The 19,401-nt window shown below is 40.4% G+C and overlaps 1 protein-coding gene across 1 annotated transcript in view; it reads right to left on the bottom strand.

Moving 5' to 3' along the window:
- LOC311129332 (VPS10 domain-containing receptor SorCS1-like) overlaps nucleotides 1–18,274 on the bottom strand; it is a gene marked incomplete at both ends in the record, with an annotated part of 107,529 nt that extends 89,255 nt beyond the window's left edge. Inside the window, one exon of the mRNA XM_084161605.1 lies at nucleotides 17,519–18,274. Within this exon, the coding sequence (XP_084017731.1) occupies nucleotides 17,519–18,274 (756 nt within the window). The remainder of the gene's footprint in view (nucleotides 1–17,518) is intronic.
- Between the last annotated feature and the right edge of the window lie 1,127 nt (nucleotides 18,275–19,401).

Raw genomic sequence — 19,401 nt, 5'->3', positions numbered from 1 at the left:
GTATAACATACACTATATATTCAAAAGTATGTGGGCATCCCTTCAAATTAGTGGATTCGGCAATTTCAGCCACACCCGTTGCTGACAGGTGAATGAAATCGAACACACCGCCATGCAATCTCCATAGACAAACATTGGCAGTAGAATGGCCTTACTGACGAGCTCAGCGACTTTCAACATGCCACCGTCATAGGATGCCACCATTCCAACAAGTCAGTTCGTCAAATTTCTGCCCTGGTCAACAAGTGCTGTTATTGTGAAGTGGAAACAGCTAGGAGCAAAAACGGCTCAGCTGCGAAGTGGTAGCTAATATGGAGGCGAAAGAACCGCACACCTATTTAGGCGAGGTGCTGGCTAACGGAGTAGAACACTTGAAAAAGAAAAGGAGAGCCGCACACTCTAGGAGCTCAAATGCAATAATTGAATAACCTAATAACCAACGTTTCGACAGACAAGCTGTCTTCATCAGGGTATAATGACAAACACTGCGGGTCACTAGTTTACATAGTGTCAAAGGACACACACAGGTGTCTGTAATCATGGCCGGGTGTGGCCTGATATCATTGGTTAATTAAGAGATAAACAGAACATACAAAAAACATGAATAGATAGCATACGATCATAGATACAACTTGGCTACGTAGGCCCACAAAAATGTACAATGAATAGCAAAATCACAATAATCACAAGAATGGCTTCAAATCAAAGTCTACGTTGAGACCGAAGGGATAAAGGGTCTTTAAATTAAAGATCCAGGCAGCCTCTTGTTTTAGCAGTAAGTTGTTGAGTTCACCCCCTCTCCTAGGGAGGCTGACATGTTCGATGCCGATATAACGTAGGGATGAAATCGAGTGGTTCGCTTCCAAAAAGTGGGCCGCGATTGGGTATGTCGAGTTTTTGCACCTAATTGTGCTACGATACTCCGTGATTCATACTTTTAATTCGCGATTCGTACTTTTAACGGGACCGCCGAGTACTGAAGCATGTAGCGCGTAAAAGTCGTCTGTCCTCGGTTGCAACACTCACTACCGAGTTCCAAACTGCCTCTGGAAGCAACGTCAGCACAAAAACTTAGTCAGGAGCTTCTTGAAATGAGTTTCCATGGCCGAGCAGCCGCACACAAGCCTAAGATCACCATGCTCAATGCCAAGCGTTGGCTGGAGTGGTGTAAAGCTTGCCGCCATTGGACTCTGGAGCAGTGGAAACGCATTCTCTGGAGTGATGAATCACACTTCACCATCCGGCAGTCCAAAGGACAAATCTGGGTTTGGCGGAAGCCAGGAGAACGCTACCTGCCCCAATGCATAGTGCCAACTGTAATGTTTGGTGGAGGAGGAATAATGGTCTGGTACGGTTCGGGCTAGGCCCCTTAGTTCCAGTGAAGGAAAATCTTAACGTTACAGCATACAATGACATTCTAGATGATTCTGTGTTTCCAACTTTGTGGCAACAGTTTGGGGAAGGCCCTTTTCTGTTTCAGCATGACAATGCCCCCCATGCACAAAGCAAGGCCCATACAAAAATTGTTTGTCGAGATCGGTGTGGAAGAACTTGACTGGCCTGCACAGAGCCCTGACCTCAACCCCATCGAACACCTTTGGGATGAATTGGAATGCCGACTGCAAGCTAGGCCTAATCGCCCAACATCAGTGCCTTTCCTCACTAATGCTCTTGTGGCTGAATGGACGCAAGTCCCCGCAGCAATGTTCCTACATCTAGTGGAAATCCTTCCCAGAAGAGTGGAGGCTGTTTTAGCAGCAAACGTGGGGACCAACTCCATATTAATGCCCATGATTTTGGAATGAGATGTTTGACGAGCAGGTCTCCATATACTTTGGGTCATTTAGTGTATTTTGGCCCCACGCTGTCAGGGGATTTGGGCTCGCTGAAGAGCCGTACTGAATTGAGGAAATGGATGTGAGCCCTGGTATAGTAGCCAGGAAGGCGGAGCTTCCGAGTGCAGGCTCGGCATTCATTGTCCCATTGGGCGTGATTTCAGTTTTCCTCATGTGAATACGATTGGTCGTTCACTCTACATAGTATGTTATACCTCGTTCCCTCCTTCAGGGAAAAGTTGTTATATTTATAACTGTACATTATATTGACAGTAGCGAGAGCATCATCAGCACAACGCCTTCTTATGTTCGTTACATCAGTCTCTGATTTTGCCTTTACATTACATAAATCAGCCCCTCATACTTTATATTATCTATAATAACTCATAACCATTATTACTCTTTTATGGGCAGCTCCATCAACCAGCATCAACACTCATTCTTGCCTTAACTCTTGCAACATCAATCTACCATTCACAACTTTACATTAGCAACACCAGAGTTGGTCATTTGCCTTTACAACCATGACATCTTCAATGTGTTACAGTGACCAGGGCTGTTGTGGTTACAGTATTACTGCCACACCGGCAGTCATGAGTCATGACCGCAGTAAAATTCCAAGTGACCGTTGAGTCACGGTAATCTCCTCTTATGCATTCTGCATATGCATTGGTAGTACCCAACTCGCTAACGATCATCAGGTCGCTAATGGCCTGGTAGTCAGGGCTCTATTCTCCCTCTAACGACTCTGACATCAATGCAAATGCAATCGGAAATCACGTCTGCTGAATGACTAAATTGTAATGTAAATCTAGTGCTATCTATGTATATTCATGTAATTATGTGTTTTATTTGTTATGTTGTTTCCTGTTTGGACCCCAGGAAGTGTAGCCACTGCCTCAGCAAGATCTGAGGGTCTGAAAACGTATGTGTAGTGTATTGACAATATGATGGTGTTAAAGGTTTTTAGATGGAACTGAAAGAATGTTGGTTGTTCAGGCAAGAGGGGGGATGTTTTATGATGTTATTTGAAATGTGCCGCTTGGAGGGTGACGCCCGAGGGGAGACTGGTGATTGGCCAGAAGAGGGGGTAACCCTTATTTTGGTATTGTCTATATAAGAAGGGTTTTAGACAATAAACCCCAGAGCAGCTATTAGAATTGGGGGACACTGCTCTCCAGACCTCGCGAGTCTGTCACCCCTGCTGAAGCTTGTGATCTGAATAAACCTTATGATCAATGTTCAGTATGAGCAGACTCCTTTTTGTTGACAGCAATAATTGCCACCACTCATCATATACGACATAATGGCGCCCAACGTGGGGCTGGGTTTGCGTCTCTTCCTTGTTTCAGTCAACCGCCGGCCTAACTCTCTCTGAAGCATGGAAAAGGGTGAGTGTCCTTACCGCTTCGGAGGTTGTTAGATTGGATATGACTTGTGTACATTGAAGGGATGTTCCATTATGACCTGGCCTCGGTGGTGTTATTGTGGTCGACTGGAGTCTGCTAAAATGTATTCCATCAAGAACGGCAGGTAATTGGAATGTAGAGCATTAAACGGTAGGATTTAAGTATTGAAAGTGTATCATTCATTGGTAACGGGTGACAATGGATTGGTAGATAATAAATGTTGGAAGACGTCTGCATAGTTAGGGCACCGGGAATCTGGAAAAGCCCTCGGATCGAGGCGATTCTTTAGGAATGGGCCATAAAATCCTTGCAACGCGTTATGTGGTGTAGGGTTAATTCTGGGAATTATTAAGCTGGACGAATTATATGTATGTTATATACTCATCGTATGGTTGACGAACTATAATGCTTGGGGTAACCTCTCTATGATTATCCAGAACTTACGGCAACACAAAGTTAGAAGGAGATATTACTGATAGACAATGATTTGGCCACGGTGCGGGGTGTTCATTTGTATAGCTAGTAGGCCGCAGTTGGCTAGAGGCTGAAGCTAAGGCTGGGTTGTTTTGGGCAACGTGGTACATCGTGGCTAAATGCTAATGCTAATGCTTAAGGCTAAATGCTAACTGGGTTTTGTGTCACAGTGTACCTCAGGCTAATGCTAACTGCTAATGCTAATTGTGTTGCGTGCTACGTGCTAACGGATATCCTTAGAGATTCCATTGCGATGGATTAAAGTCTCTTAAATTTGTTTCTGTCTGTAAGTCAGGTTGTATGTTTTGTGAGCGCTGTTAAATGTTGTTTGACTAGGAGGGGAAAATGAGAGTTACAGTTGGAGTGTTATTCTGTCTGTTTGGGGAGAGAGAATAGAAAATCTTCCTTTCACGGTGAAAAGGGATTTTTGAATGGTTGTGCGCATGCGTTTAATTTTGCGATACTACCCGACAGAAAGGGGGAGTTTATGACACGAGATTAGGACACGTGTTGATTTTACGGGGCTAAAAACTACGAAATGAGGGTGAGCTAAGCCTACAAAACAAAATGGTGGGGTACAGGTCATAGGTCCCATTTGGCGTTACCCTGCAAGGGAAGACAGACAGAGGATAAATTTTAACACGATGATTCTAGTTTAAACTGCGATTGGTTAAAGATGAAACTTGTTTTGTAGCCTATTGAATTTATAAATTAGATATATGGTAGCGGATTATAATAAATTGAATTAAATAATTAAAAGACGGATTAAAATAAAAAATGTTTTTGAGCGATCTATTTAGTTCTGAGTTTAGTCTTAGAGTGAATAATGTAGAACGAATGAATATTGAATGGTTGGAAATACTCAGTGATTGCATTAACTGCTGAAATCTTGTGTGTTTCTATGTTTTTTTGAAATATGAGAGGAACATGGAACGGCGAGACGAGAGAGAGAGGAGGGGCTGACCTGTGCGTGGCGTGACGTCACATGACGTGACGTCACATGATGCAGCAGAGGATCAGATATCAGGCTAGGTTGCAACATTTTCCAATTTAAAGATATGTGATGTTATGACAATTTTACATGGGCTTGGCAAATACTATTTCATTAAAAATTGCATTTTGGAGGCTGTGTATCATTGGGGTTTGATTACAGATGTGTTGGGAATCAAGGATGGATTGAGGATTGTTCTGTAAATTTAAGATAATTAGAGCTAATAGAGCAAGGGGTTATGGGAATTGGAGTATTGAAGGGTTGTAAGGTTAGAAGGCTTTGTTTATGGGTATTTTAGTCTGAAGTTTACTAACTTCATTTACTTGCATTTGATGGGTTGGGGTAAGATAGCCAACACTAATTGATATTGGTGACATAGGAATAGGAATTGGGGTTAATTATTCAGGATTGTTAATGGATTTGTTTAGGTTATATTAAGAATTACAGGGGGGAAGCCTATATAACTTATATAGTCTAAAATAGGATAGTTCACAATAAAGGAATAGAAAGGCTTGCTACAATGGGGAAAAAGATATCAGGACTATGAAAGTCATTACACGGGTTGAAATAGTGGTAATCCTTTAATTAAAGTGTTGCTAGGGTATCCGGCAAGTGAAACAAAAGTTGCCCTTCATTCTCAAGCAGAAATTGATAACAGAAATTGATAAAATATTCCAGCGATAAGATAGGCTAAAAAGTAGAGCTTAGGGATGTTTATTCTCAGCTTACAATGATCATCTAGGAGTGATTATTGTATCAGAAATTAAGATGAACAAATAATAGATAGGGTACCAGCAGAAACAACGATGAAGATGAATCCAGAAGATGGAAGAAAATGAGAGGTCTGGAACATGAAGGAGAAGAGGATGATGAAGATGAGAGTGATTGATGAGAGGCCATGGGTGGAGGTGACTCTGTGATCAGAAGGAAGTGGCAAGAGAGGAAAGAAGGATACTGGAGACTTGATCTCTGATGAAGGTTGAAGAAAGAAGGGTACAAGAGCAAAGAAGAAATGGATGATATTTCGAGGACAGAACTTAGAAGAGAACCTTTTGAAGAATACTGATATGTCAACGACGAGAACAACAGGACGAAGAAAACTCAATCAAATACAACTTATAACTGGGGGTGGAGAAGAAGAAAATAAGTGTTGGTTATGAAGAATCAGAGTGAATCAAATCAACAATCACTGTTACAGCTTTAACTGAACAATATCAAAGGCAATTGTACCAGCCAAGGGGGGACCAGATGTTCCATATCGACCGCCAGTTTCTGGACAGACACAGAATTGGAGAGGGAGAAGAACAAAGAAGAAGGAGGAATATTTCAGCTACACTTTCAGCAACTTTCAGAAGACTGGTATAATTATGGACAGATTGGGTACTTTACCTGTTCATGCAACAAGTTAGGAGGAAGAACAGAGAACATTTTTAAGGAAGATACAGGGGCAATTCAAGATCACCTGTTAGTGTCTAGAGGAGATCCGGAAGGGGGGTGCATTGCTGAGAGCCTCGATTAGAGGAGAAGAGAAAATAGCTAACAGTTGAAACAACCGGCCATTAGAAGTGATAGTGAATAGTGGGAAAATTTATGTGTTCAGCCTAAAGAGGTTAAACATCTCACTATGTAAAATTATTAGGGTAGGATAGGGATTTGATGTAGTAAAACAGTTTAATTACTTTTAAGGAATCAATTGAGCTCTGCTATAGAAGTCAAATAGGAATTAAAAGAGACAATATACCAATGACATTGTGGGAAGAGATGCATGGTGTAAATTGAAGTGTTCAATCAGAGGCACACTAGACGACTGACTGTCTGGTAGAATATTTTAAAAAGTAGGGTTTTTGGGAATCATTTGCTTAAAAAGATAATATCATAGGAAGGATGATAATTTATTAGATTGCCTATTAGACAATCTGTTTGGGAAAATAAACTTAATAGGGTGATTATTATTCTGGGTTACATTCTTACATTAAGGGATTTCAGGCTAGGCTAAAAGGTGGTTAGTCGTTTTGCCAAGTCTGTGTGTAATGAGTCAGAAGCAGGTGGGGAACTTTCCCAATCACATATTCCAAAAATTTGGTGGTAAGAGATTTTGTCAATAAATCAGGGGAAAAGGTTTTAAATGTTATGAGAGAAAAGATTAGATTAAAATAAGTTAGGAGTAGATTAGGGTTGGAAGAACTCTGAGACAGTAAGCTAAGTTTCAAAGTTAGTAGTAAGACAGAGAGAGAACAGTGAGGAAGGACATTTTAAAGTTTAGTGGGAAGATATGGTAGGAGTTTAAATCGGTTAGGAGCAGATGCATTGAGAAAGTATGTGTTGCTGAATGATTTGAGGGTGATTGAGTATCTATATTTACAGTTTCCAGCAGGGAGATCAAGGTCATTATAGGTGTATTTTGTGTAATCAAAAGTTTGAAAGTCAGGGATTTAGAGATAGGACTGAGATTTGGGGAAAAAGTGACACTAGTGGTGATGGATGGAAGTACAAGGAAAGAGTTCAAAGTCTTAGGGGAAAACTGGGGGAAAATTAGGAGTAACTAAGGACATCAACACGTGAGTCTATTATAACAACAGTAAGAAGCAATTTAACTCTTTCAACATTGATAGGTATTAAAGTCATAAATATATTGCATTTGATTATAAGGGAACCAATACAGCACCAATTTTAGGGGGAAAAATACTTATTAGGGTTTAGGATGGGGACGTTTCTCCCATATGGAGAGATAATTATGGAGAATAAGTATTGTTATCAGGACCAGGAGTAAAAGGAGATATAGTTTAGAAGAGGGTTAGGAGGGACTGTTCACTTATGTTGCGTAATGTTACAGAGAAAGGTCAGGGAGAATATGTGTACTTATCTAGTGCAAGCATTAGAATTTGTTCCGGTTCAGAATTATTGGGTAAAGGGCTATGTAATTCATAAAGTAATGCTTATAATGGAAGAGTAGAGGTCTGTTGTAGCCTCCACAGTCATTGAGGGAGTTCAGGAGGAGTAGAACTGAATGGACAGTAGTCATTCCAACAGTAGATAAGACACAGAGGATAATGGGAAACTTTGCACTAGAAGTAATTAGGGTTGATACAGCAGCTAAATCAACTACTTTAATGGTAACTTTGGAAGGGATTAATGATACTATGGCAATAGCAAATATAGGAGTATGATACCGACAACAACTGTTCTGAAATTAAAGGGGGTTAGCAAGAAGGACTCAGGGGTTTAGGTTATGGATGGAGAGTGCTGTCAATGATAGTACGAATAGGGTTAAAATAGGAGAACAGATAGTAGTAGAGAGAATATAGATTCATCATGGAGGACAGGATGAGATCTTTGATTTTGATGACAGACAGGGGGGGGGGTATCTGATCAGTACCGCTCGTTCTTCTGTTGTGGAAATTAGAGATAGATTAACTCATTCTGTAAGATCAGTGAGGAATCTTGAGGGTCCATGTCTGTTGAGAATTCCATCCCAAGCGTGTTAGACGGTTGCGCAGCCTCTATCAGGTGTGGGTCAGTCTTATGCTTTGTCATGACTGAGGTATTGGCAACAGTCATTGACAGATAAAATAATGTTGTTGTCAGAACAGTGGTTTAAGCCTAGGTTTAAGTAGTGTTCTTGGGTAAATGAATTACCCTATGGGAATTGTTAAATGGGAAAGGAAAATTAGGTAACAACGGAACCATGAAGTATTCAGGTGAAATATTGAGGGCTAAAAGTTGTTTTTGTTCTAATAAAACATATGAGGTAAGGGGTATGTTTATGGGAATATCAGAGTGTGATGAGTATAGGATAACCTTGGATAGGTATGACCTTAAGGGTAGTAATGACAAATAATAGGTTACTTTTTATATATCAGGTAGTAAGAAGAGCAGGACTTTGATGGTTAAAAGATTAGCTTTTGACTGACAATGTGACTATGGGAATTTTAGAGATATTTGGTGGGTTTGTGATGATAGAGTATATTCTTACCCTATGGGGGATAGGATGTTGTTACAGGTCAACGGTTAAGCTTCCATATGAGGTTTTTACCATTAAAAGAGGAGTGGTACCAACACAGAAATCTGAAGCTAGGGTTGAAAATGGGGTGAAAAGAGACATGGCTACATGTCATAGTCTTCAAGCCTATCATTGAAGGGTAAGTCTAAGGGAAAAGGGGGGACTTCATTCATGGTATGGTGTAACATTTGGGAAGATAATATTGATAAATATTAGTTATACTTTGAGTCCAGATAGTTCAGATAATATCACTGGGGTTATAGATGCATTATAAGGGATGGGTTTGGGAGATCTGAGAGGATGCAAGATCAATTAGGCCAGTAGGGGCAGTGATGGGTCAGATTTTAGTTTCAGCTTTGATAACACTGTGATGTTTGTAATTTGTTACTGATCTTTGAGAAAGTTATGATATTGAGATAGGTTGGAGAGTGATTCCTGGAGACAACACTCCGATGCCGGGGTTGACTGTTCCGGATCTGGAGGAAGATGGATGGACTACTGAATGGATAAATATCCTTTTTGATTATTTGATCATTTTATTTTTCTTGTTTCAGGGAAAACATTTTTTTAGTATGATTTTAGAATGATTTTATGAATCAAGGGGGGGATAGGTTAATGTGATTCATACATCATTTATAGGTCATTTTTATATTCTTAAATTGATGTTGAGGTTTAATTTGAAAATGTTGTTTTGCAAAAGATACTGTTTGGTCGTTTCTTTTCTTTTCATTCCAGAGGCATTTGGGAGAACATGGGGAGAGTGGAATATTCAGACAAAGACAATATGAAGGGACAATATGACTGGAGGAGATGAAACAAGGAGGGTGTGGCTGATTCCATCATCAACAAGTCCATTGGAAGAGGACACTACAGGGAGATGAAGTGTAGTGGACTGCATTCCAGTGTTTGCAATGAAATATAGACATGTGTAATACATAATTGTGTAATAGTCTCAGGTATTAATTTTTGTAGAATGATGTTTGATGTTATTGAATACATGGGAGGATCTTAGATGTTTTTGTTTATTTCGGTGAATGTTTAGGGACAGAGAGGCTAGGAAGGGAGAGTTTCATTGTCCGGTCCTATGGGTTGACCAGCCGTACAATGGATGTTTATGGATAGGATTTTGTTTGCATGTTTGCAGGGGCTTACATGTGTATTTAATTGCATCATAGTTTCAAATGCATTTACAGGGTTAATGAGGTTATCTGGAGTACCGACGGTGGTTGCCTGGGGCAGAGGGACCGTGAGAGAATTTTACTGTCTTGATTGATATGGATGGATGGCTGCCAGACAGTTTTTCGCTCTTACACTCCATAGAGATTTCTTCATATGTCATAGTAATGGATTCATACTTCAAAAACAGTTGTTCATATTTCATAGTAATGTATTTACACTCCATAGAGATTTCTTCATATGTCATAGTAATGTATTCACACTTCATAAACAGGTATTTCATAGAAAGGTATTTACGCTCTAGAGAAGAATGTTTTGGTTTAATGTTAAAGATACTCAATGAGATAAATTGTTACTTGTTATAATCTTATTCTGTTTGGTTTCGAGACGTTTAGGTTGTCTCGAAAGGGGGGAATGTAGTGTATTGACAATATGATGGTGTTAAAGGTTTTTAGATGGAACTGAAAGAATGTTGGTTGTTCAGGCAAGAGGGGGGATGTTTTATGATGTTATTTGAAATGTGCCGCTTGGAGGGTGACGCCCGAGGGGAGACTGGTGATTGGCCAGAAGAGGGGGTAACCCTTATTTTGGTATTGTCTATATAAGAAGGGTTTTAGACAATAAACCCCAGAGCAGCTATTAGAATTGGGGGACACTGCTCTCCAGACCTCGCGAGTCTGTCACCCCTGCTGAAGCTTGTGATCTGAATAAACCTTATGATCAATGTTCAGTATGAGCAGACTCCTTTTTGTTGACAGCAATAATTGCCACCACTCATCATATACGACATATGCAAATAAGGTATTTCTGTTTTTTTATTGTTAATACATTTGCAAAAATGTCTAAAAACCTGTTTTCGCTTCGTCATTATGGGGTATTGTGTGTAAATGTATGTTTTTTTATGCAATCAATTTTAGAGTAAGGCTGTAATGTAACAAAATGTGGAAAAAGGGAAGGGGTCTGAATAATTTCGGAATGCACTGTATGAGCCCAAGCCCCCCAAAATACCTGAATTAAAATAATGATTGTGCCATTGTACAATACATAGCCTACTGCATTTAAAAAACTGATTTAAGATGTCTTTGTTACATAATTGGTCTATACAAAATTAAACAAATTCTAGTAATCGCCTTTGAGTGTGGACTGTATTGTTATGCATACTGCTCCAAACCTTTTATCCATGAGTCTGGGAGAGAACGTATAGGCCTTGGCGATGCAGTTGGTTCATTGATTGTTTATTGATTGTGCATACAGGCTTACAGTGAATTTGTATTTGATTTTTAATAGGCTAGTAATAGGGAATTTGTTATATTTTCATAATTAATAGGCTGACACATTACCTTTAGCTACAAAATATCTCACCACCATGCGTTTCCATCTCCTCCCTTCTTTCCTTCATTCCTTTCTCGAGCGTGCAGAGTTTTATGAAATATGTTTCGTTGTGAAAACATATTGGAATCGATATTCCCAAAAAGATTTCACTTGGTTTCCGAAATTGGATGTAGAGCCCATGGCATACAGAATTTGGGCGGATAAAACCTGTCCCGCAGCAAGAGCCTGCATGCTCCACAAACAGTGGTTGATGTGTGGAGTGAAATAACCGGAGTAGCCTACCCAGCGTGAGTGAAAAACGAACCAGCAGGAAAGTGGCCTCCATTCGCTATTTCAGTGCATACGGATTACATGTATTTTTTTCCCCTGCCCCTCTTCCTGCCCATTTGATAATGGGCCATTCTAAATCTAAACTAATTTTCATATTATTAAAGACAAGATTAAATTGAGAATAGTCTGATGGGTGAAAATATGATCACTTGATGTTGAGAGAACAGCTTGTGCAGCCTATTGCAAGGAACAGAGTGCAATCCTTTTTTTTTCTTGTCTTTCTCAAATAATCAATAGCCTATAGTGGCATCATGCAGCCCATATACAGTATGTTTGCATTTCTAAGACATTATAAGGTTTGTATGATTCACAACTAAAGTTGCCAAATAACTCTAAATCTAGCATATAGGACCTGTTTCAAATTATCTCTTTTACGATCAACATAGCCACTTCACATACACACTCGCTCCAGAATGGGAAAATATCCTTTCTATTTTATTCAACTAAGTTCAATTATATTCTTCTTACTATAAAATCATAGAATATAAAATAATGGCACAGGACTTATAATCATATCTTGTCTGCTAAATGAACAAGTCTACAGCCTATGGCATGGTGCATAGCCAGATAACATACAGTAGGCCAACTCATATTCTGTTCTTCTGAAATGTATTTTCTTCATATCATAATGTTTCTTTAGACCTGCCTAAAATAAATAATGGATGGGCCTCCCGAGTTGCGCAGCGGTCTAAGGCACTGCATCGCAGTGCTAGAGGTGTCACTACAGACCCAAGTTCGATCCCGGGCTGTATCACAACCAGCCGTGATCGGGAGTCCCATAGGGCGGCGCACAATTGGCCCAGTGTCGTCCAGGTTAGGGGAGGGTTTGGCCGGGGGGGCTTTACATGGCTCATCGCGCTCTAGTGACTCCTTGTGGCAGGCCAGGCACCTGCATGCTGACTTCGGTTGTCAGTTTTACATTTTTTTGTACATTTTTAGTCATTTAGCAGACGCTCTTATCAGTTGAACGGAGTTTCCTCCGACACATTGGTGCGGCTGGCTTCCGGGTTAAGCAGCCGGTGTTAAGAAGCGTGGTTTGGCGGGTCATGTTTTCGGAGAACGCATGACTCGAACTTCGCCTCCTGAGCCCATTGGGGAGTTGCAGCGATGAGACAAGATCAAAATTGGGGAGAAAAAGGGGGTAAAATACCCACAAAAAAATTGATTTATTGTGATGGTGTATATTACATTGATTTATTGTACTTTTTTAAATGTAGATGTTCCAAAAGCGGGCATCAGCAGCTTGTATGCGTGGAGGCCTGGAAATTCTAAACATGTTTATTTTAATGAATGATGAATTACCGTGAGATTGGCAGTCTTTTGCATGATTATAACCAGCTGATAAAATGTAATGACCATCACAGCCCTAACTGTGAATCATATTTTGGAGACTTCTGTTGGACCTTAGCCCCACTGAGTGTGCTGCAGAGAGGGGAAGCAGGCTTTTAGACCGAGCATCTAATGAGCATTCATTATATAAGAGTTAGACAAATCTCATTGCTGGTAAGGTACATTAGCTTTGAGTTTGTCAACAGAACACACACAACCCTGGACCTTTATCTCTGAGCACCCACATTTCAGAAGGCATCTATGAGTTGAAAGTGTTTTTTGAAAGCATCCTCTGCTCAGCGGGTGCTACTTTTGGGCTGGGTAGAAAACAAACCCACTCGATTTCTTATCTTGCCAGCGTTGATCAGACCCCCCTCATGCAGGATGAAGCTTCAAGGCTCAGCAGGCTGCCACAGTTATTAGAGCAAACGCATACACGCAAAGAAGAAGTGAGGGGCTTCTGATGATTTTTCACGTCAAGAATTGACAACAGAGAAATGTCCGCCACAGTGGTGTCTGTAATGCATCTTAAATTTCAGCTTTTCCTAAATGTATGATAGCATCAGGATATCCCTAGCCAGAGTCCTTTCTAAATGTTGGATAACTACTGTATATACTCTTGGTACCCAGTTAAAATGATATGGTTCACAGAGGTTCAGGGAAACATAGATCAAAATGGATATTCAATTAGGGGTTGCAAATGTAATGAAAGGCGAAAATACAGGCTTTTGAGGATTTTGGTTGTGCAACATTTTGTTACATGTAATAAATGTTTAGGATGGATATTTTATTTTTGATGTTAAGGCCAGTTTGAAGGAGTTTGTGCTGAATAAATATGTTAATGTCAGAGATCCAGAGAGTTATAGTGCACTGTAAAACATTTCCTGTAGAATTACAGTAACTTACTGGCAGAAATTGGCAGGTAAGTTACTGTAATTTATTGTATGTACAGCTACTGTAATCTATTTTACGGTAATCCATTTTGCGGTACCAAAAATGATACTGTAATCTAATTTACAGTATATTACTGGAATTAACCATGCAGTGACATATTACCCAGTGTTCTTTGCAATTTTTACATTTACATTTTGACCATTTAGCTGGCCTTTTTACAGTCAGTGCATTCAACCAAGGTTGACAAAACAAACACATCAAAGTCATAGCAAGTAAAAAGTTTATGTAACCGTTACTGAAAATGTTATTGTAGTTAAGGATACATTGGTCTTCAAAATAATAGTATATAACAAGATATCTTATGATATACAGTGCCTTCTGAAAGTATTCAGACCCCTTGACTTTTCCACATTTTGTTACGTTACAGCCTTATTCTAAAATTGTTAAAATTACTTTTTTCCCTCATCAATCTACACATAACGACAAAACAAAAACCGTCTTTTAGAAATGTTTGCACATTTATTAAAGATAAAAAACAGAAATACCTTATTTACATTAGTATTAAGACTTTTTGCTATTACACTCGAAATTGAGCTCAGGTGAATCCTGTTTCCATTGATCATCCTTGATATGTTTCTTCAACTTGATTGGAATCCGCCTGTGGTAAATTCTATTGATTGGACATCATTTGGAAAGGCACACAGCTGTCTATATAAGGTCACAAAGTTGACATTGCATGTCAGAATAAAAACCAAGCCATGAGGTCAAAGAAATTGTCCTTTGACCTCCAAGACAGGATTGTGTCGAGCGACAGATCTGGGGAAGGGTGCCAAAAAATGTCTGCAGCATTGAAGGTCCCCAAGAACACAATGGCCTCCATCATTCTTAAATGGAAGAAGTTTGGAACCACCAAGACTATTTCTAGAGCTGGCCCCCCGACCAACTGAGCAATCGGGGGAGAAGGGCCTTGATCAGGGAGGTGACCAAGAACCCGATGGACACTCTGACAGAGCTCCAGAGTTCCTCTGTGGAGATGGGAGAACATTCCAGAAGGACAACCTTCTCTGCAGCACTCCACCAATCAGGCCTTTATGGTAGAGTGGCCAGACGGAAGCCACTCCTCAGTAAAAGGCACATAACAACCCGCTTGGAGTTTTCCAAAAGGCACCTAAAGGACTCAGACCATGAGAAACAAGATTCTCTGGTCTGACGAAACCAAGATTGCACTCTTTGGCCGGAATGCCAAGCGTCATGTCTGGAGGAAACCTGGCACCATCCCTACGGTGAAGCATGGTGGTGGCAGCATCATGCTGTGTGGATGTTTTTCAGCAGCAGGGACAGGGAGACTAGTCAGGATCGAGGGAAAGATGAACAGAGCAAAGTACAGAGAGATCCTTGATGAAAACCTGTTCCAGAGCGCTCAGGACCTTAGACTGGTGCGAAGGATCGCCTTCCAATAGGACAAATACCCTAAGCACACAGCCAAGACAAAGCAGGGGTGGCTTCAGGACAAGTCTCTTGAGTGGCCCAGCCAGAGACCGGACTTGAACCCGATCGAAAATCTCTGGAGAGACCTGAAAATAGCTGGAGGATCTGTATGAAGAATGGGAGAAACTCCCCAAATACAAGTGTGCCAAGCTTGTAGCGTCATACCCAAGAAGACTCGAGGCTGTAATTGCTGCCAAAGGTGCTTCAACAAAGTACTGAGTAAAGGGTCTGAATACTTATGTAAATGTAATATTCTCCTTCTTTTGTTTGCAACAATTTCTAGAAACCTGTTTTTGCTTTGTCATTATGCGGTATTGTGTGTATATTGATGAGAGACAATTTTAGAATAAGGCTGTAACGTAACAAAATGTGGAAAAACTTAAGGGGTCTGAAATACTTTCCGAATGCACTGTGTGTGATACATGGTTGGGATACGACTGTGATATGTGGTTGTCTCACCTGGCTATCTTAAGATAAATGCACTAGCTGTGGGTCGCTCTGGATGGGAGCATCTGCTGAATGACTAAATTGTAATGTAAATCTAGTGCTATCTATGTATATTCATGTATATTATGTGTTTTATTTGTTATGTTGTTTCCTGTTTGGACCCCAGGAAGAGTAGCCGCTGCCTCAGCAGGATCTAATTGGGGATCCTAATAAATACTAAATACTAAATCCAATGCTGAATGAAAATGAAAAGGATACACATATGAGAACAATAAAGTATGTAAGAATTATGCAAAACATAAATTATATAAATGAGACCTGTACTGAATTACGCTATACACTGAGTATACAAAACATTAAGAACATCTGCTCTTTCCATGACATAGACTGACCAGGTGAATCCAGGTGAAAGCTATGATCCCTTATTGATGTCACTTCTTAAATCCACTTTAATCAGTGTAGATAAAGGGGAAGAGACAGGTTAAAGAATTATTTTTAAGCCTTGAGACAATGGAGACATGGATTGTGGATTGTGTGCCATTCAGAGGGGGAATGGGCAAGACAAAATATTTATGTGCCTTTGAATGGAGTATGGTAGTAGGTGCCAAGCGCACCGGTTTGTGTCAAGAACTGCAACACTGCTGGGTTTTTCATGCTCAACAATTTCCCTTGTGTATCAAGAATGGTCCACCACCCAAAGGACACCCAGTCAACTTGACACAATTGTGGGAAGCATTGGAGTCAACATGGGCCAGCCTCCCTGTAGAACGCTTTTGACACCTTGTAGAGTCCATGCCCCGACGAATTGAGGTTGTTCTGAGGGCAAAGGAAAATAACCCCACACCTACTATAAAATATGGTGGTGGATCTTTGACGCTATGGGGCTATTTTCCTTCCACTGGCCCTGGTGCCCTTGTTAAGGTCAAAGGCATCATTAACTTTACCAAGTGACAGGATATTTTAGCCAAAAACCTGGTTGCTTCTGCCAGGAGGCTAAAATATAGCCACAAGTGGCTCTTCCAGCAAGACAATAAACCCAAGCTCACCTCAAAATCCACCCTTACGAAAAAAGATTGCAGTCAGAGTGCAGTATAACTGCAGTTAGAGTGCAGCATAACTGGAGTATGCTGCAAATACTGCGTCCAAAATAGCACTGTTTTTTTTTACTGCAGTAATTTTGCAGTGTAACTGCAGTTAGAGTGCAGACTAAATGCAGTTCAACATCTACTTTTTTTACTTACAACATTTTGTTGTACACATTTTGCAATTACTGCATCTAAAATATCACAGTCAACTGCAGTTACTGCACTTTTACTGCAGTTTCAAAACTGCAATCTTTTTTTGTAAGGGTACAAAGAAATATTGGCCACAAAATCAACATTTTACAAGGCAATTTGAGTCTGTGAACTTGAAACACATTGAAAACATGTGGTTTGAATTGAACTGGGCAGTCCTTAAGCGCAGAGGAAGGATATCAAGGAGTGAGTGTGTTTTTCTGTGTGTGTTTCCAATTTCCACAATCCAGCTCTTCAGCATCCTCTCATTAAATCGCCTGCTGCACTGGTCTGCACTGCCAGGGCATTGTCAGTGCCCATGCTCTTCCAATGCCTCACATTTTTAACCAAGCTCCAGGATTTGCACTAGAGGCTTACACACAACTACTTAACTACATATTATAGACCCTTCAGAAGACCAAGTCCACCACCTAAATTACTATTTTAAAATGCAGAAAATTGTTATACATTCAAATTGATTATTCCGTGTGCTATAGGCTAATGCAAGGAGGCAATCATCATTGTCAAGTTTGACTTACACTGCTATTTTGGCCGGACCAATGCACCATGGCTTGGTTATGAGCTGAATCCCCGGTGAGTGCGAATGTAGAACAAATGACTTTAAACTCATCATGTTGATCGGAGGTTGACGCATCTTCACCGTTCCATCTGAATCCGGACCAAGTTGCTCTGCTCTCCGCCGTCTGGAAGCTACGCTTTCGTCGCCTTCCACGGCTCCTAAAACTTTCTCCAAACTCATGTTGTTTAAGTCTATTTTCTCTTCCAAAACAATTCATTGTATTATGTCTAGTGTTATTTACGGTTACTTTATTGATGGTGGCAGGTGGAATATCTATGTCCGAACCACTTTGATGCTGGTAGAGCTCTTCAGAACTGGAAAGTTTCTCCCTGCGCTGACTTTCTTCAAATCCACGGGTGTGTGATTTATTTGAAAAGGGCTGCTCGGATTTACGCACTGAATTTATTACCTCCCCATCACCTGAGACGCGCGCTAAATATTCCGCAACATTGACTTCTTTACAGCTGCCATTAAAGGGGTGACAACCTGGTGACTTCTCTGAAAACCCCACAACTTCACCCTCTGGTACTTTTCCAACTGTATCAAATACCACTTCAGAGAGTTCCGGGGGAAAAGGCTTGATAACAGGGAGCTGGCATGATGGAATGCACTTTATCTCCGTTTTGGTCATGTCCAGGGTGGAAGTTAGGGTAAAGAGCCACATCCATATAGCAATGTAACAATAAGGGCAGCAGCCGGGTACGGTTGTCTCCATCCTTCGTTTAGGTTATTCCACTTTGAATTGTATCCTGGAGATAATCGAATACTTTTTAGTATCTGCTGAATCGTTTCGGGAACGTAGGTTGATATGGTGCGCGAAGAAGTGCTCACACAAGTAGTGATGCAAACGAAACACTGAGGAGGAGCTGGCTGTTAGATTCGGTCATGATAGGAGAAAGGAGAGAGTGGCTATATTTCCCCTGTGCTTTGATCTCAACCACGATAGAAAAATAATGATTGGAACATATTTACTTGATTACATTTCCATTTGAAGTGTCTTACTGTTTAGGGGAATTTAGTCTCTGGATAACATAGAAAATGATACATTATTTTAGTCATATTTTAAATAAGGAGCAGCCCTTAAAACATACTGATGCATTGTTAATGATGCCCCCCATTGGACCAATTGATGCATATAGGCTGCTTTATTTTTGTCAAGAAATGTTTGTTAAATTTTCACATCAACTTAGCCTATGTATTTATTTTTGCACAGAGCAGTCTTTGAGGACCTTAACTATGTCCATAATGAGTAAAACTTTATATTGTCATTAATACGCCATTAATAGACCAATTATAAGACATGTGTTCATGATTTGCAATTCTTTGTTAATCTATTACATTTTCAAATGCAAGTAAGCTATTTTAAAAAATGGGTAAGAGTTATGATAGATCACTTATAAGGCATGTCTTAAGGATTGGTAAATAATCTATAAATCATAACTATATGTCATGATCTTTATAGGAACCGGACCAAGGCGCAGCGTGATAGGCGTACATCTTTTAATGAGTACTTTACACAATAACAAAACAACAAAACGATACGTGAAGTCTAAAGGTTCACCAACACAAACCTATACAGAACAAGATCCCACAATCAACTGTGCAAAACAGGCTGCCTAAGTATGGTTCCCAATCAGAGACAACGAGCAACAGCTGCCTCTGATCGGGAACCACCCTGGCCAACATAGATCTAAACGATCTAGACAGAAAACAAGGAACAACTAAACATAGGAACTAACACCCTGGCTCAACATTAAAGAGTCCCCAGAGCCAGGGCGTGACAGTACCCCCCCCCCCAAAGGCGCGGACTGCGACCGCGCCAACCAAACACCACAGGGGAGG

Source organism: Coregonus lavaretus (assembly GCF_964263955.1).
Source record: "Coregonus lavaretus genome assembly, chromosome: 1".
NCBI lineage: Eukaryota > Metazoa > Chordata > Actinopteri > Salmoniformes > Salmonidae > Coregonus > Coregonus lavaretus.
This window is presented reverse-complemented; position numbering and strand designations above follow the sequence as displayed.